The 24,024-nt window shown below is 37.7% G+C and overlaps 1 protein-coding gene across 2 annotated transcripts in view; it reads right to left on the minus strand.

The window, feature by feature from the left end:
• PPP3CA (protein phosphatase 3 catalytic subunit alpha) overlaps positions 1-24,024 on the minus strand; it is a 306,748-nt gene that overhangs the window by 39,501 nt on the left and 243,223 nt on the right. For both annotated transcript variants that reach the window (XM_007106627.3, XM_007106628.4), the window contains exons 7-8: positions 15,786-15,863; positions 13,285-13,379 (exon numbers count right to left, since the gene is read on the minus strand). In XM_007106627.3, coding sequence (XP_007106689.1) covers positions 13,285-13,379; positions 15,786-15,863 — 173 coding nt within the window. The remainder of the gene's footprint in view (positions 1-13,284; positions 13,380-15,785; positions 15,864-24,024) is intronic.

The raw sequence follows: 24,024 nt of genomic DNA on the forward strand, positions 1-24,024 counted from the left end.
AAAGACAACATAGAGAATGGACTTGAGGACATGGGGAGGGGGAAGGGTAAGCTGGGACGAAGTGAGAGAGCGGCATGGACATATATACACTACCAAACGTAAAATAGGTAGCTCGTGGGAAGCAGCCGCACAGCACAGGGAGATCAGCTCGGTTCTTTGTGACCACCTAGAGGGGTGGGATAGGGAGGGTGGGAGGGAGGGAGACGCAAGAGGGAAGAGATATGGGGACACGTGTATGTGTATAACTGATTTACTTTGTTTTAAAGGAGAAACTAACACACCATTGTAAAACAATTATACTCCAATAAACATGTTAAAATAAATAAATAACTTTCATTTAAAAATGCAAGTGCAATAGTATATATTCTTTTTTCTTCAGCCACATAAAATACTCATGCAAATATACTTCTCGAATAATCCTACATTATAACGTATGAATTTTGATTTTTTGCATAATAAATATATATGTTGCAAAAATACATGAAAAACATTAAATCAGAACAGTCCCGAATATTCCGTCACGAAATTCACAGTTAACATTCCATCTTCCACCCCTGCCACCTTCCTCTGACTGCCGCTGGAATTACAGAACTCAACTGAGCCTTAACAGGGTGCTCTCCTCTGAAGTACTTGAAAGATGTTTATCTGCAGTGCATATAAATAATACAAATGGTTGTACTTCAAGAATCACTCGAGACCACCTCCTGAGACCTTGTCTGAGAAATAGAGAGAGGAAAAAAGAACAAAGTCTACCATCAAGGAACTCCTCTACTCCGCTGGCAGTTACACATGACCTCATGTCCTTTACCAATTGTATCAGAGGCCTGGAGAGGGATTATGACACATATACGGGCCTTAGGTTATTAACCATTGTTCAGAGCAGACTAGACAGCACAGAAACAAATGCTCTTTTGTTGCACACGCAGGGGTGAAGAATAGCCAGAAGAAATTTGGTATAATAGAAAGAATATTAATCCCCATGAATCTGGAGACCTGACTGCCAGTTCTTTCTCTGATGTCAAAATTATGGTTGCAAAATTATGCAATTAGTTGGTCCCATCATGCTTATGTAAAAGATATAAAAATCAGTGATAGAGACTGCTCCTACTAGGGAATAGGGAAGGGGCACTGGACCTCTATCATTTCTAATGATACCACAAGGCCCTCTGAATATAGTGAAGCCTGAGGAATAGAATCTAGATCTTAATTCAATCCTCCATCTATCAAACCATGCACTAAATTGCTAGGCCATATCCAAATCTGTAAATTAAAGGGGTCTCTCCTACTTTAAAATTTAAAATTTTGATGAGACACAAAAACCAATAGTTCACAAAAACTTGATAACATCTCGCAGCATCTTCTTTACAATTGCCATCACCAGGGAAGCTGATGACAGGGCAGTAAATGACAAAAATAGAAAGGTCAAAGAGAACTTCCAGTTTAAGAGAAGTTATCAAAATATTGCTAGCAAGATGCATTGACTAGTTCACCGAACCATGGGTTCAACACATTCCAAGTCGATTTTAAGAGGAACACAGAGCTCCTTTTCTGAAAGCCTTCAGATTAGTAACTGTAATGTTCCTGACATACCTCAGGCATTCTCAACACTACTAGGGCTGTTCTAAGATAGAGGAGAGAAGAGCTCAAAAGAAGGGAAATGATAAATTTTATTCTTTTCACCCTTCTGCTAACATTTTTTATCTCAACTCTAATTGACAATCCACTCTCCACTTCAAAAGATGGGACAGAGGGACAGAAAAGAAACAAAGATGAGAGGAAAGCAAATGAAGGCACTTCAGAATCCCTGGAAGCCATCCAGAAAAAGCGCAAAAAAAAAAAAAGCATAATAGGCCCAGGATGTTTTTTCCTTTCAATTCTTCCACCCTCAGATACCTAGTAGAAAACATAGCATCAGTGTGTTCTGTTGGCAAAGTCCTACCATCATAAAAGGAGACGTGATAGTTTGATGGATAAAATTCTTGAGGTAGGACTATGTACTCATAATGTCCTTTGGCAGAATTTTAAGATTATGTTGGTATGCTGCAGGAAAGGGTCTTCTCTCTGGGAGAGATGCTACAGATTTTTAAAAATCTCTATGTTCCCATAAAGATCACTTTGGGGAGGGTACAAGTTTCGTTTAAAAACTTAAGAAGATATATATGTACATTCACATATATGCATAGTTATTGTAGTACATGTTATAGCATCTATAAACACAATCTCTACGATTCCTTCCGTTTAGAAATTTGACTTCTCACTCCTGTTCCCTTTTTTTTTTCTTCTCAATGTCCTACACTTGCCTGATGGATTCTGTTTGAAGAAGATTCCTTTTTTTATTATTAGTGACCTAGGTGAAGGGCATGACCTAGGTCAAAGGAAATTTACCAATTCATGAGGGTCACTGTATTTGGTGAACAAGGGCTACACGTGTAACTCATTTTACTCTATGGCTCATAAGGTTAGGCTCAAAGTAAGTGTTCAAGGCATTTATGAAGATGGATTTCAAGTCTTCAATTTATAGGTAATTTTTAGGTAATTCTGTCATAATGATGTTTCAGTATGGGTTTCTTGAGAAATTTAATGTTTAAATTGCTCAGTTCAGTACTTATCAGAGTGTATTTCACAGGCACATGCTCAGTAACGTCTACATAATGACTGAATTTCAACCAACCTGAAATATTTTAGTATTACTGGATACAAACAGTAGTTATATATAATTTTCTTGAAGGTATGAGCTAATGATTTTGTACTTATTGAAATACACGTGTGTGTTTCACATGTTTCTGTATATAATCCTTTTATGCCCACATCTAACCCTTGTTCCTCCTCTTACCTTGTACATGCCTCTTTCATGGCACCTATAACATCTTCTTTAACTTTGTCACAAGTCTCCTACATAAATGCGGATGATATTATCTTACATGAAGGAAGGTGACTGTACTAGATATATCTATTATCTGAGCCAATCTTATGGTTGTGTGTGTGTGTGTATGCATGAGTGTGTGTTACCCTTCTTAATATTGCATTAGTAAATTCTGAATCAGGTATTATTCAAATACAGAATTTTTTTTTTTTTTGCGGTACGCGGGCCTCTCACCGCCGTGGCCTCTCCCGTCGCGGAGCACAGGCTCCGGACGCGCAGGCTCAGCGGCCACGGCTCACGGGCCCAGCCGCTCCGCGGCACGTGGGATCCTCCCGGACCGGGGCACGAACCCGTGTCCCCTGCCTCGGCAGGCGGACTCTCAACCACTGCGCCACCAGGGAAGCCCAAATACAGAAGTTTGAGTAAAGTAAGTGGAAGGCAGATGATAGAAGGAATGAAGAAGGCACAGATCTCTCTTTTTTTTTTCTTTTATTATGCTTTGTACCATACCTGGCACATGGTTGATGCTCAACAGTGTTGGCTGAAGAAAAGATCTAACGAAAGGAAATAGAGAAAAGAAAGGCAAGATGGAGAAAGAGAGGAAGGAAAGAAAGAAGGCAGGCAGGCAAAAAAAGAAAATAAAGAAAAATTTAAAAACATAAAACATGTAACTTGTCAGGACACTAAAAATGTAACTAACCACATATGAACAGAAGTCTGAAGGGTGCTTGAAAGAATCTGGGAAAAAGGTAACATGTCACTTCAGAGGCTAAACTCTGTTTTAAAATTGTGAGATTCTAAAATAGATAAGAGCGGAAATCATATTGTCTCTGTCACATAGTAACTATGTGAACTTTGGCAAACATTTCTCCTTATTTGAGTCGTACCTTTCAAACTTGTAAAAGGAATAATTAGGTCATCTTCAAAATATGAAGATCAAATAAAATAATATATGGGATTAATATTTATAATATATACTATCAGATAAAATTTTGGCACCTGAAAAACGTAAAGTATCACGACACAGTTTCAAATTCCTTGAGGAAAGAATGGCTATCTATTTTTAATAGTTTTGCCATTTTACAATTCCCACTTAATGTGTCACATCGACTTACTAGGATCCAGAGAATTTGGGCCAAAAACTGATCCTTGGGATTAGCTCAAGTCCAGTCAAACGCTGTGAAATCATTTCTAACATTACAATTTCACATAGAGAATTTGAATTTCTACCATTAAATATTTTTTTGCTAAGTCAACAAGAAGGAGTCATCGGCAGTTTTGAGCTCCTTATCAGTTTGAGCTGGTACGTTCCTTTAAGTTCTAATCTATACTATTATAATGTTAAAATAAGGCTTAATCAACCCTAGACTAAATGAGAAAGATTTACCTGAAGCTTTAATCTACTGGGGTAGATGGTATGGACATAGGAAACACTGTGCCCATCCCTTGCTCTCATTCAATACGGCTGATACTTATCAGCTCCAAATGCATAACAAGGGTAAGTGTACCTCGGTGGGAGGTACTTTGAAAACTAGTGCCTGTATCTGTTTTCTGTGTCTGTATGCGCTTTCACCTTGTACTTGGTATCAAGCCTTAAGCTGCAGCTTGCAAAGGTTCTAGGTTGCTATCTCCAAGATATCCTTGGCACTGAGTTAATATAAGCCTATACACTTGATATCTACTTTTTTTCGTGGAAGTAATGTCACTGAGTGTCTTGCAAGTCTAGAACCTCCAGATAATGAACAGCAAGTGATAATCCACTGATTCACGTCTTTAACGTTTCATATGTTATGTGTGTGTGTGTATATATATATATATATATATATATACACACACACATACATATATATACACACACACACACAAATAAATATATATTTCTTGTTTTTCCTCCTGTTAAATGCCTTACTGACAATTAGATTTCTAGAGAAGTTGGTTTCAGTCCAGGGTAGGAATCTTCTAACCATCTGTCAGAAAATGGAACGTAACACAAGATGTAAGCCTTAAATGGTCCCACCCAAGGGGCAGCAGAAGAGCACTGACAAGGAATCTGGATGAGGACTCAGGCTGCTAGAGGTCCTGTCTTCCTCCCCAAGGAAGGGTTCACAGAACACTGCGATCTGATTTTATGGGCAGAGCTTTGTGAAAAGCGAGGAAGAGTACTTACTTTGTTGAAGCTGCACGATTACTTAACTGCGGAAATTTACAATCGTGTAGTGGTGACGGTGAAGAAATCAAGGCCATTTGTTAGCGTAAAGATACATAGATTATATGTAGCTTAATTCAATTAAAATATATAGGGAAAGTAATCCCTAAATAGTCAATCTTGATAGGTTTCCTATTTTCTATTTCACCTTCTGTCCCATTAATTAAATGTTAAAATGTAAGCAAGGTGATTACTGGACTAAAACTAATCTATTTAGAAAGCGGCCTCCAGCAATGATACTTTCACCGCAGAGCTGAATAAACAGAAGCAAAAGCATAAGTGCTTTGGGGGATATCTTTTCAAGGGAGACATTTATTTCAGACTAGTACAAAAGATACTCTAATCTTTTAATAATGTATATGTATTTGGATGTATAACACTCACGTAATTTTAAAGTGATAACGAATGACTCTTCATTTCAAAAGCTTTTCCTTTCTTATTGAAAAATAGTTAGTCACCTAAACACAATGAACCCCTGAGTTGAATAGGGGATCAGTGCAAACGCTGCCCTGAAAGCTTTCACATAACAAGGCTGATGCACAAGAGCACAGAAGGTTAACCTGTGGGCCCTGGAGTCAGACTGCTGAGTTTCAATCTCAGGGCCATTCCCTGACCAGCTTGCATTAACCTTGGGGAAAGTATGTGACTCCTCCGTGTCCCGGTTTTTCATTAATAAAATCAAGATTATAATGTAGTTCACAGAGTGCTTGAAAGATTAAATGCATCTGTTCATGGAATGGAAATGTAGAGCACTGTCTGGCAATGGTAAATGCTCAATAAATATTAGTTATTATTATTGTTATAGGAATAGGAAATCACAACCACAGATGAATTGCACATATTGAAGAATCCTGGTTATAAAAGGCAGCGGAAAGGGGACATTCTACTGAAACCTCTCTGCAGTTAATTTCATCCATTTATCCCAGAGAGGTGATTTCTCTGAAAACCAATCAAAACTTTCTAACTTCAAGTTCTCTTTACCTTTAAAAGTCTACCTAAATTTCTTTTGTACCATCTCATACTGATAATAAAAGGAGCTAATACTAAGAGTTTTGTTCATGGTTTCTGCTTTACTCCTTCATAGATTCTTATATTCCATACTACTTCTTGGTAGATTGTCCTAGGTTTAATAACCATTATTAAGAAATTATCTTCCTGGTGTGTGTAATTCTACCAATACTCATTGGGCTAAAAAAATAAAAATGTTTATCAAATAAATAAAGAAATGACTATTTTTTCATGGGGGTGTATCTTACTTATTGTTTGCTTTTGCTTTAGCATTTGTTAGCAAATATCAAATAACAAAATGCTACCATGAATATGTATTTACATTTTCTTTCTTTCTTTCTTTTTTTTTTTTTTTGACTTAAACAACAAACATTTATTTCTCACAGTTCTGGAGGCTGGAAGTCCAGATCAGAGTGCCAGCAGGGTCAGGTTCTTGGTGAGGGCCCTCTGGCTGGTCTTGTTCTCACGTGGCCTTCCTTGGTGCATGCAGAGAGAGATCCTCTGTTTCCTCCTATCTTTATAATTAATCCCATCACAATGCCCCAGCCATGACCTAATCTAACAGTAATTATTTCCCAAAGGTGGCACCTCAAAATACATCACATTGGGGGTTAGAGTCTCAACATAATGAATTTGGGGGGAGGGGGAACACAAACATTCAGTCCATAGATGGTATTTTTATAGTTTATCTAAATGTAAATACAATCTGAAGTGAAAGATTAAGTATCTACATTTTCTAATTGAAATAAGTGAACTGGCCAAACAGCCGCTCAAGAGCAATTAAGAAGACCTTTAGATTTGAGATGATAGCGGAATAAAGTAAGGGTTGGGAAAACTGTTGCCATTGGACAAAGTCTCTAGATTAATTTTATCCAATTTGTAAGGCAACTAGTGATCATATTTATGGCTGTGGTTGCAAATACCGCCCCCCCAAATATGTTAAAGGTGATGCCCATGCTGAAGACAGGCCTCAGACTCTACAGAAATGGCCCCTTGTTATAAAACGTGGGTGTCTTCGCAGGGAAGTAAACTTTTAAACATGCTGTAGAGAAAGAGGCAGAGGTGCTACTCAGGCTTGCCTGGGCACTGATGCGACTCCCTTCCAGAGACTGCCCTGCCCATTTCCCTCCTCCACCCAGGACAAAGATGGAATCTAGCTGGTTCTATTTCGCTCCTCAACCTGGCAGGTTCCAGTTATCTCTAAGTTTGTGGAAGTTATTCCTGAATGGTGAGACAAGCTCCCAGTGTGAAAGGACTGCAGTGCAGCAGGGAATGAGATTGTAAGGCCTGGCAACACCATGCTGCGTCAATGGTGTGTCACTGAGCGCTGAGAGCTCCTGCTGGAAGGTGGGGCTTCAAGGCCAGTTGGCTTCAGATATGCTGCATTTGCTCCTGGAGTTCACATCACGACTGCCAATCAGATTCCTACCTGGGTTCACTATATTAACAATTCAATCCTCCCTTACGATGGTATTTTCCTGCCAAGTCAGACAGTATCTTTTAATTTATAAATGGTATCTTCCTGAAGCCCCTGTCTACTTTTTGATTGGAAATATTTGAGGATGTTAAAATTGCAAGTTTGGGTAAGACTAAAATGCTTTTTATAAGTAAATCTATCAAATTGTCTAGTTTAAAAGTCCAAAACATCATAATATGTTTTTTCTATCAAAAAGCGTAGACTTTTGCAAAAAAAATAAAAATCTCAAAATTCTTGTAAACAATGCTTTTCCTGTCCATCCTTGAAACCTGATTTTCAACTTCTCTTCCTTAACCTACTTTAACATTGAATTGATTTCTTTCCTGGTTGTCATTTTAATCTTTGGTCTTGATCACTGTATTAGTTTGGTTGTCATTTAGATTTTCCTCTCAACTCCAAAATACATTTCATTTAATAAATTTTACTTAACTACTTAATTTTACTGTCAGTAGACTTTCTTAGAACTGAGTTGTATACCCCTGGTATACATATTTATATTTCTCTACATCTGTAGCATCCATCCATCCATCTAGCCTCTCACCTATCCGTATGGCAACTCATCTGAACTATGGAGAACTGGAACCACGTGGAAACCTACTACAATTTACTTTAGATTTTTTTGAAGCACAGTTATAATCATTAGAGAGACAAAGGACTTAACTGTTTACATCAAGGTTTAAGACACTTTTTAAAAGAGGTTTATTACGGTTTTCAGCCAAACCGAATTGTTTAAAGCAGTGTTCACATCTGCAATTGTGTTTTTCAGCACTGAGAGATTTCACTCTAAGATAGCTTACATGTCACTTTCTCAGTTAAGCTTTTTTTGTTGCCACCAGCTTATACCGCTCTTTTCTTTGTAGGATTTTGCAAATATATTTAACTAATTATTGGTGAATTTCTTTAATGCCTATCACACTACTAGATTATAAACCCCACTAGAAAAAAAACCATGTCTGTCTTATTTTATATCCTTAGAACCTCACATGGTACTTGGTATGCAGTAAGTTCTCAATAAAGGTTTGTTACATTGCTGAGTGGATGAGGTTGAAGTCACTTTCACAGATGGAAAATTATTTTGAAGAAGCAGCAGCAGCGGCAACGTGTCATTACTGCATTTTTCTTCCATTTGGTGTATCTGGATAATTGTGAAATCGCTTTTCCCTTGGGCTACAGCTTCACAGGGGAAAAACAATTCAAAGGTGCTAAGTACTCTACAAATGTTTAACTCCAACTGGGAAATCAACACGGGTTACAGCAGTAATTGAAAGACAGATAAAGCTCTGAGGGTCAACACCGATAGGATAACTTTTGTGCACCGTCTTGCTATTAATTCCCAGAAAGAAAATGCTTTGATCAATGCACGTATTGGCTGCCTACCATGTAAAAGGCATGCTACTTGGCTTTACAATGTGTATCAACAAGCCCCTGATTCAAACTAATTATAATCTGATTGGGAAGTTATAGGAATGCATGGAAAAGCTAACTAGAAACAAAAGTAAATGCTAAGTACAAGGGCAAATGTTTGGGATTGCAGGCCAAGGGTAAATGATTGGTATTACAGGCGTTAAGAACTACCAACAGACAGACTGGAGGGGGTGTAGTCCATTTAGATGGGCAGAGAAGAGCAAGACAAGTATTCTAGATATAGAGGAAAAGAAGTGGGCGGGCAAAGATGTGGTGAAAAGGAAAGCCAAAAGTTGTTCAGGGCAATGAGCAGAACAGTTTGGCTAAAGTAAAGGGTTCATGCAGAGGAAAGCAGAGAGATAGGTCACGAAGGCAGACCGACCCATAAAGTTAAATTATAACTATGAAGCTGAAGAGGAAGAGTATTCTGCCAGCTTCTGGGAAGCCCCACACTGACACAGGGCATAATTAGAGCAATATAAAATATTCAATGATGGTAATATCTTAATAGTGCACAACATTTTGTTTCAAAGTAATTTCATCTATTATTCACACACACAATTTTTTTTCTCATTTTACAGAGATGTCACTGTATGCCAATAATTTTAGATGAGTTAGTTGTTTCACGGTAGAGCTGGGATTCAGAGCTACATCTTTGGCCCTGGCATCTCGCAGGAGTGTAAGCAGGATTTGTCAGAGTGAGGAAACCGAAGCAGGAAGAGGGGCAAGTTGTTTGCCTGTGTTAATGCAGACTGGAAAGGATAAGAACTGAATGGATTAACATAGGAGATGGGGATTGACATAGGGGATGGCACATGTACAGTCCTCACTGCGTTCTGAAAGCTGCTTTCAATTGCAGGCAAGTATGAACTACTAATCCGAACGACTGGACATTTAAACATGAAGCTGATCATATGACTATTATCGGTTTTAAGACGGCAGACTAGACTCACAGACGTAGAAAACAAACTTATGGTTACTAAAGGGGGGAGGGGGGAGGGATAAATTAGGAGTTTGGGATTAACAGATACACACTACTATATATATATATATATATATATATAATAGATAACTAACAAGGACCTACTGTATAGCACAGGGAACTCTAACCAATATTTTACAATAATTTATAATAATAATTTTATATTTTACAATAACCTATAAGGGAAAAGAATCTGAAAAAGAATACATATGTATATGTATCACTGAATCACTTTGCTGTACACCTGAAACTAACACAACATTGTAAATCAAATATACTTCAATTAAAAAAAAGATGGCAGAATAAACCTATTTTTTTTCTTATTCTTTCATTTTGCCAGAGAGCTATTACTGCTTCCTTAATTCGCAGGAATTTAAAAAATCAAATCGTACTCTAACTACTAGGTTATAATCCCAGAGGCCTGATGGTCTTCTGTTTCTAAGAATCAAATGGTTAACTCAGAGATTCTTCATGGCTGTTTCTTTCTACTGATTGTGTTTTGAAGGTGCTTGCAACCGTTGTATTGCACTGGCTTTTAAAGTTCTCGTTAACATTTATTTTATTCTAATACAGTCATCCTCCCTTCAGCAGTGAACTCCCAGTCCCACATACTGTACACAGTGCTAGCATAATAGCTTGAAAGTGCTTCAGAGATTTTACACAAAAGTCTTTTGAAATTGTGCTCAAACTGAAGAATATATCTTTCTTCTTCCTATCAGTTTATCTTCTTCTCTCAGGAGAATTTTTTTCTTTTATGAAAAGGTTCCCAAAATGAAATGCTTCTATCCCCTCCGCGAGAGATTGTGATCTGCCCTAAAGGCAAGAGTGAAAGAAGCACAGAACCTCAAAGATAGCAATGCACTGATGTCTATTGCTTTTTAAGTTCCTGCCTTGTTAAATCAGAACCACAGACAAAGAAGCAATGCACATCTTATTCGAGAAATCTCTATTGGTCTCAAGCAAAACTGCATTGCCTAGCATTATGATGGATGGAAAAAGGCTAGATCTGTTTTCATGGAGTAAAATCTCAATTTTCTCCTTCTCTTTCTCTCTGTTTTTTTTTTTTTTTCTTTTCCTGTTTTGAGGGGTTTTTTTTAATTTTTAAAAAACTTGTAAGTATAGTACATGCTACTTAGTAATCAGTCTCTGTCAAGAGAATTATTCATTTGGGCACTGCCTTCACTAGGTGTAATAGAAAAAAAGTTTAATGCCATAAAACAACAAAAACATAAGTGTTCATATTTTATATACTTTTGGTAAATAACAGGATCACGGTGGGACATGCAAAACAACCTACTGAGTTCTTGTATTTCTTGTAGTACCAAGGGGAATTTTGGGGACAAGATGGAGAAGCCTTATCCAACCAAAGGGAACTACTTCTTATTGATTTTACACGAGAGGCTTCAAGATTGAGATTTTGTTTGGAGACAAAAAAAAAAAAAAAAAAAAGTCATTGCTCCTTAAAAATAAAAAAGTTGCAAAAACACTGGCCTTGACTTTATTTTTTCCTCTTTCTAATCAAACGTTAACCATTCTTCCATGTCCAGATCATATTTTATCTGAAATAAGACCTTCTCTGACCATTCTAGAAAAATCACCCCTTGTCGAATGTACTTAGTGTTTGACTCTCTTGGTTTTACTTAATGACACTGTCTAACATTTTCATGAAATCATCCAGATGTCTTGCTCTGTCAACTAGTTGATAAGCACTTGATAGGCAGAGAACATGTTTTACTTGATTTTGCATGCTTCTTGCCACAGAGAACCAAGGGCAGGTTCTTTTCTAGGAACTAGGCCACAAGAAAAGAGGGACAACTATCCCTCACACGCTGCCATCCATGGTTGTGGCAGAAACTCTCTGTGCCTACTGATATCCATGCCCCAAGGCCACGGGGGGGTGGGTCCCCCAGAGTCAAGATGGCAACGAAACAGACTGCGCAGCTAGAGCAAACTCCAGCCAGCAGGGGTCACTCTCTGAGCCATGGGGACAGGGGTTGGACAGTCATATACTGTATCTGTAGGACAGCGCAGATTCCTCTGGGGAGAGGTAGAGATTGGGAAGTATGACATGTGGTTTGCCCTTCGGAGCAGGATCCCTGACAGATCCAGGATACGGGCCTCAGTGTCCAGGCCTGAGCAGGAGGTGGGAAAGTGTGAAGCAGGAGGTGATCAGGGTACAGGCAAAGGGAGAGACCCACTTCCCAAGGGGAAAGTGGATGCAGGCGGGAAACAAAGGTAACAACCTATTCGTAAGGACTGAGGACACCAAGCAGGGGCCTGGGAAGGCATCCTGGACACCAGCCTAGGACAAGAAGCTGCCTCTCACAACTCGCAGAGGCATGGGAATGGCTGCCAACTCCAGGAGTTTTCAGACTGGCTCAGAGATAAGGCTGCCTTTTCCTGCCTCTCCTGGTCTGTATTTGACCTCACACGTATTCTTCGATTGGTTTCTTTCTGTTTCATTTCTCTTAATCTCAGAAAGCCACACTCAGAAATGCTGCATATATACTATCCAGACCAATGCCAATGAGGGTTAATGACTGTTTCACACTTCCTCATTCATTCTGCCACGCCTCTAACACCTCACATCATTTCCTTTCATAAAGAGATTACCTTTATGAAAGAAAACAATGTGGTCCCTGCTCCTCCTCTCTTCCCTAGTCAGTAAATAATACCCTCTCCTTTCCTGGTCTCTTTTGGGCCACAGGTACAGCGTTGCAGAAAGGCAGTACAGGATGCTGGACCACATGATGTCGGTTTGACGCCAGTTCATCACTACCTAACTGAGTGACCTCGGGCAAGGCAATTACCATAGAGACTCACTCTGGGGGGCAAATGATATTTACTTTAAAGTTTAATTCAATTTTAAAAAAATAAATGAATACATACCTATCACAAGGTCTGACTCATGGCAGGTGCTCAACAGATGAAATCTGAATTTGAATTTCAAGCTATAGCTTCTTTTTGCTTATTTTTCACAACCCTTTACATGCGCAGTCACACTATTCTTATTTAAATCCCTAACCTTCTTAAGAAGCATGATTTTGGATTTCTTTCAATTATTCTTTCTTTTAAAGCCTATACCTGTCATAGCAGTAGCTGTCAACCCTACTTCACATTAGAATCTCCTAGAGAACAATTAAAAAATAACAGTGCCTGGGCTCCCACCCCTGACCAACTGAATCTGGGACTTTGAAGATAAGCACAAAATCTGCATCAAACAATAAATGAAAAAGTAAGGGGAAAAAGAATGACTAGAAATGCTTAATTAAAACCAAACCAAAAGAGAACTTAGTTATTACACATACTATACAAAACTCCAAGAGGGATCTGAAAACACTCACCTTTGTTATTGTATACATCTAAGTAATTTGGTGCTGAAAAAATTGTAATGAGAGAAGGGAAGCCTGTTGTTTGGCTTTTCCTGTACATGCGGTACCTAAAAACAATAAATACAAGTCAAAACAAGGCTAAGTATGGAAAAAAGATGATATCAAAATAGACATTTAGAAATAGAAAATTAAAGTTAAGTTTTACTATTCAAAGAGAATTCAATTATGGAGGCACTAAAAATTTTCTCTCTGAAGTCTGTTATACACAGACATCAATTCATTTCGGGGGTGACAATGAAAACACACAGTCATATGTACAATTTCAAAATAGGTCTTTTCTAAGTTTGGCAGACCTGGGGGAGAGTGGAATTCAGTGAAAAATCAGAATTCATTTCCATGTTCAATAGAGAGGACAAAGGCTACTTTTTGTACACAGATACCTGTACCTACCATGTTTTTCAGAAGTTTGCCAATATTTTTAACATAAATAGATTAAATAAGCAGAGCAATATACAAAACTTTACCACTAATAACTAGGCTGATTATTCTATCTGTAACAATATTCTGTTATGGTTATATAAATCCATTTTGCCTAGACCAAGTGATTTGCTTTTCATACAATGTCTGGTTAAATCTATGGGTTTTACGAGCTGAAATTGTTTCTATTTTAGAATTTTATTTATTACCAATCTCTTCTGGTGTCTATAGGTCAAAGATTACTGTCTCAGCAGGGAAATATTTAATCAATCAGTAATGAAACCTCTGCAAGATCTTTGGAAATAAATTAACAATCCAGTTACTTTTCCTCCACTGAGACAAAAACAGGACTCTAGTCCTCAAATCAAAAAATACAGGAGATTTGGTTCTTTTCCATCAAGGTGAAAACGTATCTCACGACTTCTATGTGACAGATTTCAGGAATATTAGTTTAGAAAAATTTCTAAAGTGCAAAACAAAATTTTATCATTCCTTGGTTCTTCTGTGTCAGTTATTTCTGGCAGACTAATCATGCCTAATTTAGCTGGGTTCTAAACAGGCCTCAAAGAGTACCTTTAGATAGATTAAATAACCACCTTAAAATTTATAATTTTACAAATATTTTGATACTACTTTTCCCAAGAGAAAATACCCCCTTAAAAATCTTTTGAAATATCCTAGAAGTATTTATTCTGCTTATGGAACTGAGGTTTGTTGGGGGAAAAAAATCAGAATGTAAAAGATAGTGACACTCTTAATCCTAGTACCTTGAACTTTATAAACTGTGGCTGATTATGCCTACTTGACAACAAATAAAAACAAAGAATCTGGATGACATAATCTCAACTTTCCCCAATGAATCAATAAACTGCTCATTTTAAACAAATATACTTGTTGATTTTAATAGACACACTTAACTTGTTTTCAAATAAGCAGATGGATTTCAGGTCTATCATGGGATTAAAGATAAATCTGCTTAACATGTTCAGTTGGGACAGTCAGCCAAAAAGCAATGGTGACACCACTGCCCTGAAAAGCGAAAAAAATTATTTGAGGACCTGATTGGCTGGGTATATCAATAGGTTACTGCGAACATCTGCTACAAGAGCACTGAACACACAATATTGGATCAGTTCATACTTGCTGACTGATTGCTTGAAAAAAGCTAATTTTGAAAACAACAGGATCTGCCTTGATTCAGAATCATCACAGGTATGGGCTTACTTCAGAATGCAGGCATCTGAATTCCCAATTTCAGTACCCTGATTATAAAAATAAATGTTCCTCCTTTTCAGAAAACTTAGAATATGAAGGAATGAGCTTAAGCTTTTGAAGGCAAAACAATGCCTTTCAGTGGAGCTTACTGGGAAGGGTATTGGACTTCAAATCCGAGAATTAATTATGCTTATTTCTCCCTATGCCTAACTCGCAAATGTAGATTTAATGCACCATCAAAGTGCATATCTGGTATTTTTTAGATTTCTAAATCCTTAGAATCAGTTTGCATTTTTAAAATGTACCAGATATTACAAAATCATGTTATGCATTTTTTAGTTAGCATATAGGATTTTCCCCATCATTTGAATGTCTCTTGTTTTTGCCCTTTAAAACTTGGGATCAGGAACGATATTCTTTAAACAAGAGTACAACATGCAATATCTGTTAAATACATATGTGTAATTCTCATCCACATTGCCAACCAAGACTGAAAAGTAGCTGGTGATTTACTCACTTATGGGACAACAGTAAGAGCAGGAATTGAAAGAAAAAAAAGGAGGTGGCCTCACAGTGCTTAAGACAGCCAGGTGAAAATTCTACCTCTTCAAGCTAAAAATGAAAGGACTTTAAAGGGACTTTACAGCACATCTGCAACCACTTACTGCCCAGGACGCTGCCATATCTGTGTCACCAGAAAGCAATTTTTAGGTCTAATTCCTTCAGGGAGAGAGCTTGGCAAAGGGAACCTCCACTGCCGAGCATAAGAGGGACTGACAAAGGGCAATGCATGGTTTTCATAAACCCACAAAACTGCTCACCCTGCATCTTGGGCTTCATGGGCTCGGAGTATAGATAACAAGTTATTGTGCTGTAAGAATTCACATACAGCCGGGTAACTGCCAGAGACAAAAAGAAAAGAGAAAAGCATCTGTTATGAAATCATCAAGAGTAGCACATTTATCTATAACATCCAGATTTATGTAATCGGATCAAGTATAATCAAACATACATCATTCATGAAACAAGCCACTTGGTTCTAAGGACAGGTTTTCCCCTGTGGCAGAAAAAGTACCTATAGCTACACTTTTTTTTTTTTTTGAAGTATAGTTGACTTACAGTGTGTTAATTTATGCTGTCCATCAAAGTGATTCAGTTATACATACATATGTACATTATTTTTAATTTTTTTTCCATTATGGTTTATCACAGTATATTGAATATAGTTTCCTGTGTTATACAGTAAGACCTTGTTGTTTATCCATTCCATTATAATAGTTTGCATCTGCCTATAGCTGTACTTTTATTTATTTATTTATTTATTTAGGCCGCACCGCGTGGCTTGAGGGACCTTAGTTCCCTGACCAGGGTTCGAACTCAGGCCCTCTGCTGTGGAAGCGCTGAGTCCTAACCACTGGACCACCAGGGAATTCCCTATAGCTGTACTTTTAAAGGGTTGGAGGTGTGTGAATTGGAAAAAGAATGCTGCCATTATATAACGACAGTAGAAAAGTATCCAACTCATAGAGAAAATATTATTAAGTCTACATCTAAACACAAAGTGAACGGAAGCATAAATATAACATGAGAGTGGAATTTAAAGTATAAATCCCAATTTTCTCAAATACAGCACTATTTGTATTTGGATGCCTGCTTGAGAGCTTGACAGAAAGGACTGAGCTAGGGAGTGGGAGAGAGTAAGTCTTCTGAGAAGTCAAACTGTCAACTTCTTTATGGGTACATCAACTGATTATATCATTCAAAATCTAAACAGAATTATGAAATTCACAAGATTTAAAAATATGTATTTTAAATGTGACCAACAGAATTTTATCTTAAGACATTCTTTCCTGTGACTTAATAAAAATATCAAATATACAATCAATATGATTTTGTCTGTTAAGAAAGTCTCAAAACCAAAGATGAAAACTTCATTAAAAATGAAATTCAAATTACAAACTAAACTTGAAAGACCTTCTGCAATCACTTTATCTCTGCTCCAAGAATTTTTAATGAGAAAAAAGTATATCATAAAAGTGAATAAATTTTAGATAGTTCAAATCAAGAGACAGCAAACCAATGCTTGTTTAAATATTAACAAGCTACAGATATTCACTAGAACCTAAACTACATATACTATAGGAAACAATTCACAATTATAAAAATAGCTCTTTGGGGAAATAATAATATATGTCACCCAAATAAGTTTAAAAAAAAGAGAAGATGAAAATCATTTCTATGCTACAGATTTTGTAAGAATTCTCTGATTAAGAGGAAAAAAATACCATTAAGATGGCATACCACTGTAGAGATACTGATTATAAAAAGGATTTAGTTCTTTGGCAAAAGTGGGATCTGAAATCAAAAACAGTCTTTGTGCATGTGCAACATGTGCACACATATTTGTGTGCGTGTGTGTGTGTGTGCGCACATGTGCCTTCTAGAATATTCTAGCAATTTGCTAGGGAGAGAGAAAGAGGAGACATCCATGCTGCCTTCCCTTCCTAGTGTTCCCAGGTCATCCCAATAAATAAACCACCTAACTGATGAACATTAGCATGATCTACAAATTGGAGGAGATGGCCCACCCAGAGTGTCTACATGGAAATGTGTCCACATGGTACCTAGATCAAGAGTTTGGCCAACATGTGCCATCAAAGACTTCTGTTCTACTTTGGGAAAAGGTGAGTATATCTATCACCTTTCCAGATCAGTGTGTCAACAAAAGAGACCTTAATTTCAGAGACACTGGTTGGTCTTCAAAAATAGCGCATTTGCTTGGTACATATTAGCTACAAGATGCCCAGCCAAAGGGTGACAGAGTAGCGGAGGCACTCACTAAATGCTCCTTCCCTATCTCTTTAAGCAGTGTACTTACATTTCTTGTGCCCTCAAAATGCTTCTTTAGAAAGACACTACTGCCTTGTTGTACCACTGTAAGACAGAGGTTGTTTGTCTATGTTTGTCACTTATTCCCTTGTGCAAATGGCTTGGTTGCTCTTTTTTATCTATTTTTTTCCTTTTAGAAGAAGTTACCTAGTCTTATGAAAACATAATTTTAATATATTTTCTTCATGCTAAATTTGATAACCTTACGTGTTTAAGCTAAGTTTTCCCCCACGGAAATATATATCTTATTTTTAATGGAAATCTGAAGAAGATAAAATTAACCTAGCTAGGTTAATTTGCGAGGTTAATAGCTTTAAGTGAGGAACACTTGATTACTTGGAGCAAATTCATTTTGAAGATTTTTAGAAATGTAAAAGCATGCATACTCAAATACTCAAACTTTCTAAGAATTACAAACATTTTTCTAAATAATAATTTCTTGAACAATATTAGGAAAAAACCCTCTACAACATTTTTATGCTTTTTAATGGAAATGATAAACCACAAAGTGTTCAGTTGAAAAGCATTAAAAAAGATACATGTAGAATGGTAGGAAAAGCAGAGTTCAGAACACCTTAACACCATAGAGAGAGTTGGAAAATTATTAATTCACCAATAATTTATCAAAGACTAATTGGTGATTTTCTTTCCATTTGTTATGAGACACAGGGAGGGGTGGTATGATAAGTGCAAGGCATGGTTTCTGTCCTGAAGATATAATCTAGGTAGCAAGGTAAAACATATTTTTTAATTAAAAAAACTACATTAAAGATAAAATAGTAAAGTTTTGTAGAGAAATTATAAAGCAAAAAAGAAAGCATGTGGGTCTGGGGAAATCTTTTTGAAAAATATCTATCTTGTAGTAGTTTTTTTTTCCTTTCTCTTTTCATTAATAAGGTGACACTTCTGAGCCCACCAAGAAGAAAGAGTCTTTCCTCCTCCAGGCTGATCAGCTCAAGCCGGGGCCATGGCTTTCTGAGCAGAGGGCGGGCTGAATCTCAGCCCCACTCATCCCCCTCCACAGGGGTACCCTTGTCAGGCACAATCTAACTGTATGAGTGATTCTGCTGGAACAGTTTTTTTTAACCCTATGTCCTGAACATGTCTTGTAACGACACTTGCTTCAAGGATTGGTGAAGGCCAGTGATGCTTTCAGCTTTGTGATATTCATTTACCAGCATGCGTTGCTGTATTTGGGAAAGAAGCTATTGTAGTCTGAAAATGTTGGGGTTTTTTCTATTGGAATATGATTATTCCTCAGGCACTAGAAAATGCATCTTCTCTGAGTAGAAAGGGAGGTGGAAATTTCCATGGAATGGTAAGGAGCCTTAGATTTGGGTTCTTATTCCACTTCTTTGAGCCTGAATTACCCCATTTGCAAAAATGCAGACAGTATTATTTATTTCATAGAATTGAGATGAAGATTAAATGAAGCAGCAATATATGTAGATATCCTAGCCCAGTGCCTGGCCCATGGCAGTAGACATTCAGCCACTCCTATCTGTCTCCTCACCACCACAGTGTGGAGGTAAGAATGCGCCACAGAACGTGAGTCAGCAACCCCAGATTCCAGCAGTAGTTGTTCCATTTATTAGTTGTGACTTGTGTTAGACCTTAGAGGCAGTAACTTATGGGGATTAGCAGACAGGCAAGGGGTTAGAATTCCACCGAAGGAAGGAGAGGGATAGGGAGGAGACTGAGCATGAACAAAGGTAAAGAAAGTAGAAAAGACAAAAATGAGAAATGATAGAAAAACTGGCTGGGCATTAGAGCAAATAGCTATTATTAGACTCATTCTATTGCTTCTCTTTATTATTTTTATTTCTTGCTATATTAAACTCTATTTTAGACCTTGAAATAAATCTTGTAGATTTCAGATGCTTTAACCATGATAATAGCCAGCAGGCATTATTAAAATGCCTTTTTATGCTTCTATGCCTTTGCACATACTTTGCCTGAGTTTGTTTGTTCCTCTGCAAAGGCCCACTCTTCTGCGAAGCCTCAGCTAAATTATCATTTGTGAACCCTTCCCTTCAAACCTACCTCCCCCTGAGGTGCATAAAATTGCTACATCCACCATGTTCCCATAACATATGAATCTAATAACATCACTTGTACACTGTACAATTACACTGTAGTGTAATTTATGTTTATGTTTATGTTTAATTTATGTGTATACATCTGCTCTCCAGTAATAGCGAATGCCTTAAGAGACAGACACTGTTTTATTTGCCTTCATATTCTAAATGCTCAGCAGCAATTTGTCAGCTTCCTGAAGCTCACACACAACTGTTGGAGGAGCCTCAACAGGGGCAGTTATGCAGGTGCGAGATGCACAGGGTTTCTTTCCCTCATTGGCTTCAGCGAAGCAGAGGCAGACAGCCTGCAATCCCTTGCCAATGGACCAAAGCCTCCAGCCGCCTCCTTGGTGCCTCACCCACTCTCAGCCGGTAGTATGGAGGACTCGCCCCCCTGCCCAGCTCCTCCTCTGCTTCTTGGGCCCTAGCAATGGCTTCTCAGCCCTGGGGTGTCCTGGCACTGCCCAGATGCTGTCAGGCCTATCTTTTCCTAGGACTTGCTGTGTTTTCTTCTTTGCCCCAGGTTCTCCAAACTAATTTCATTTTGCCCACTAGGGATCAAGTCTGGAAGGGCTCCAACTCTTCCTGCCAGAACTTCACCAGAGCTTAAGTCCTCACTTGCTCCTGGCTGCCAGCTGCCTCAAGAGCAGTGAGCAAGTTTTATTTAAGGCAAACTTTTTACTGAAGTATAACATCTTTACAGAAAATTGCACAAATCAGACGATTACAAGTGGACACCCCTGTAACTAGCACTAAGATCAAGACAAAGAACATGACCTGAACTCTTCATATCTCCTTCGAGTCACCATCACCTCCTCACTAAGGGTAACCACCATCCTGGCTTTTAACCTTATAGACTTGGTTTCTCTAATGCTGTACTCTTATTTCAATGAAATCACCCAGTATGCACTCTTTAGTATCTGGTTTCTTCCACTCATCATTATACTTGTGACATTCATCCATGTTGTTCTGTGCAGTTTTTCTCATTCTCATTTGCTGTATATAGCTGCATAAATATACTACAGTTTATTATTCATTCTACTAAATAGACATTTGGGTTGTTTCCATTTCTTGGCTATTATGAATACTGCTGCTATGAACAATCTGGTATATGTCTTTTGGCACACGTGTGTACACATTTCTAGTGGATATAAAAATAGGAGTAGAATAGCTTAGTTATATGAAGGTTCAGCTTTAGTGTATACCAAAGCAGCTACCTGTAATTTGGGATTAGGGGTAAAGTGAGACCATTTGGGTAGTCATCTTTCTAGAATTCCCAGAGTTTTTATCTTCCTCATATTTTTCACCACTTCCCTGCCTTCAAGAGCCTCTCCCACTGATTCTGGTTGGATATGTTCTACTCATCCTTTAACACTCAGGTCTAATAACATTTCCACCATGAGTAGTCCCTTAAACCCCATTCATCCTTGTGTGTGTGTGAGAGAGATAACCTCCACATTTATCACAGAACTACTCACCTTGCAATTTATCAGTTTCTATTTGTTGGTCTCTGCCACTAGACTGTCATTCCCTCAAAGGTGGGGACTTTGAGTACCTATAAAACCTCACAGAAGGCATATATAGTAGGTGCTCAGCTAATATTTGTTAAATAATTGAATGAATGAATGAATTCTCAAAAGGTTACCCATGAATGGAACAGTGTGAATTGAGGGGAAGGGATAGGAAGGTGCTGTGAAATCAGGTGGGATTTCGACAGGCTAAAAATGAAGGTCTTGAACTCAGAGTGGGAGGGAGGGAAGGCAGGATGGTCTAGATGCTGGTTATATTTTAAAGAAAGGGTCAATAAGACATGATGACTGGTTGGTGGTGATTTCAGCACAAGAAGAAAAAGCAAAGGTATTTGCTAGTCTGTGTGACTGGGAAAATGAACTGCTAATAGAAACAGAAAAACCAGGAGAAATCTCCAGTGGGAATTAAGCAAGTGGGAAGGTAAATAATAAACCTTTTCAGGCAAGGTGAGTTCAGGATAAGGTGACAACGGAACATTTAAGATAAAAATTCCAGCAGAAAACTAGGCATAGAGAATTCGAGCTCAGGAGAGATAAAGAGACAAAGGGACCAGACATAGATCTGGTAATCTAACCACAGAGTTCAAAGTTTACAGTGAAGCTAAGGGAATAGATGAGGTTCTTGGGAACAGTGTGAAGAAAAAATGTCAAGAGCAGGAGGAAGACAAAGAAAGAGGCAGCAGAAGAGTCAGGGATCTGCCTGATAAGTCAGAGAATCAGGGTATGTGGAAAAGGAGGAACCAGAGCATTTCAAGGTGGAAGGGGTGGACAAGAGTGTCAACTGTAGAAGAGAAGTTGGGCAGCTTGTGGACAGAAGAAAGGCTGCTGATCTGTGATTAAGAGACCAGTAGTGATTTGAGTGAGCTGCCATTTGTAGCTTCAAAAACACGTTTTAAGTGACTGTCAAGATATTCTTCAAATCTCAGCATATAGAGGAACTTTAAAATGGCTGGTTTAACTCACTTCTTCTGAAGCAAGCTATACCTAGAACACAAAGCTTACAGGATGCCTCCAAGGTAAACAACCCAAAGCACCAAATCTGGCCGACAGTTTCATTTGGTCTCCATGAAAATGAAATTTTACCTCTGATTTGTCACGATCCCCACGAACCTTTATACTCTAGTGCGTGGAAGCATCTTAGCTACTTGAACATTATAGGCATTGAGTATGCAAACTCTGGTCTAAGGTTCTAAAGATGATGGTAGCACTGGGGCAAAAGCAGAGTTCTTATGGACTGTTACATGGACTGTCCTCTCTGTTACCTGGACTGTCTTCTATAACTCAAGAGCAGCATTGGCAAATTCTTACAGATGCACCTGTCTGTATAACTTCATTTTATTTAAATCATGGCCCAGATAATGCATTAGATCATGGATAGGGTGGCATAGCAAATTAAATATACAAACTCTACAGACACATGTGAAATAAAACTGGGAGTTGTGGATCAAACTAACTGCCAATAACTCAAACAGATAATTGTCACCAAGTTCTTTTACCAATTTTATTGTTCCTTTGTGCCCCTCTAGATCAGCTTTATAAACCATGACCACAGAGGATGCCTTGACACCTTCAAGACGACACTAAAGACAAAAGAATCAAAAAGCTCTAGGAGAATGTGTGAGTCATTTTTCTCTTCAGATAAAACAATCCACACTGTTCTGCCATTTCTCAGAGTACATAGGCTGTAGATTTTGACAGTCAGCATTTCTCACGGCTAGTGATCATTATCTCTTAAGAACCTCTAATGAGAGGAGTTAAATAATAATTTTGTTGAGAACAAAAGTGTGAAAACACGCATAATCCTCCCTTTATCTAGTTGATGGACTTTATGTCGGATGTAAACACATCTGTGTCTATATTCACAAAACAAAAAAATACCATAACTTTATATAAGTTCAGTACAGGACTTTATTTAGAATATATTTGAACAGCTGACTCAGAAAACTAATAGAGGAATGTTATACTATGAATTAAGAAAAGATTAATGCGATATGGCTTAATATCGAAATCAAGGGGTTTATATTTTATTTGATATTGTATTACTGAAGCACAACTCAGTGCTATCAAATAAGTAATTTAAACATTCCTGGTATAATTAGGGATTTGACACCAGATTTGAAAAATTGAACACTTGGCTTTGATATATTTCAACAGCACAACTTTTCACTAAAAGTTGGAATGTCTTTAATAAAAGACTACTCTCCAATTAACTAATTACTGAAAAGAAACCTTAGGCTTTTCAGAAATACTATACCATGACTCTTTATTTTAGCCAAAATTTCCAAAACATAGAAATGAATTGTAAACTTTCTGATAAATAAGATTGGAACAAACCTCTTTCTTAATATTTAAAACAAAAACCATTCTTTGAATGATGCTTTATAGTATACAAGACTTTCTGGTCGCAAGCTTCAATTTCTCAATCACATCAACAGATAAATAAAAGGAAACTTTTTTCCCCCATAAGGGAAAAAATGTATGGAACAAAATTTTCCACCAAAATGTTCCAGAATAAACTCTGATCAATGTTATGTAGAAGGATGATATCTGCTTACTCTAGAGAT

The sequence above is a fragment of the Physeter macrocephalus genome, chromosome 7, assembly GCF_002837175.3.
Source record: "Physeter macrocephalus isolate SW-GA chromosome 7, ASM283717v5, whole genome shotgun sequence".
Lineage (NCBI taxonomy): Eukaryota > Metazoa > Chordata > Mammalia > Artiodactyla > Physeteridae > Physeter > Physeter macrocephalus.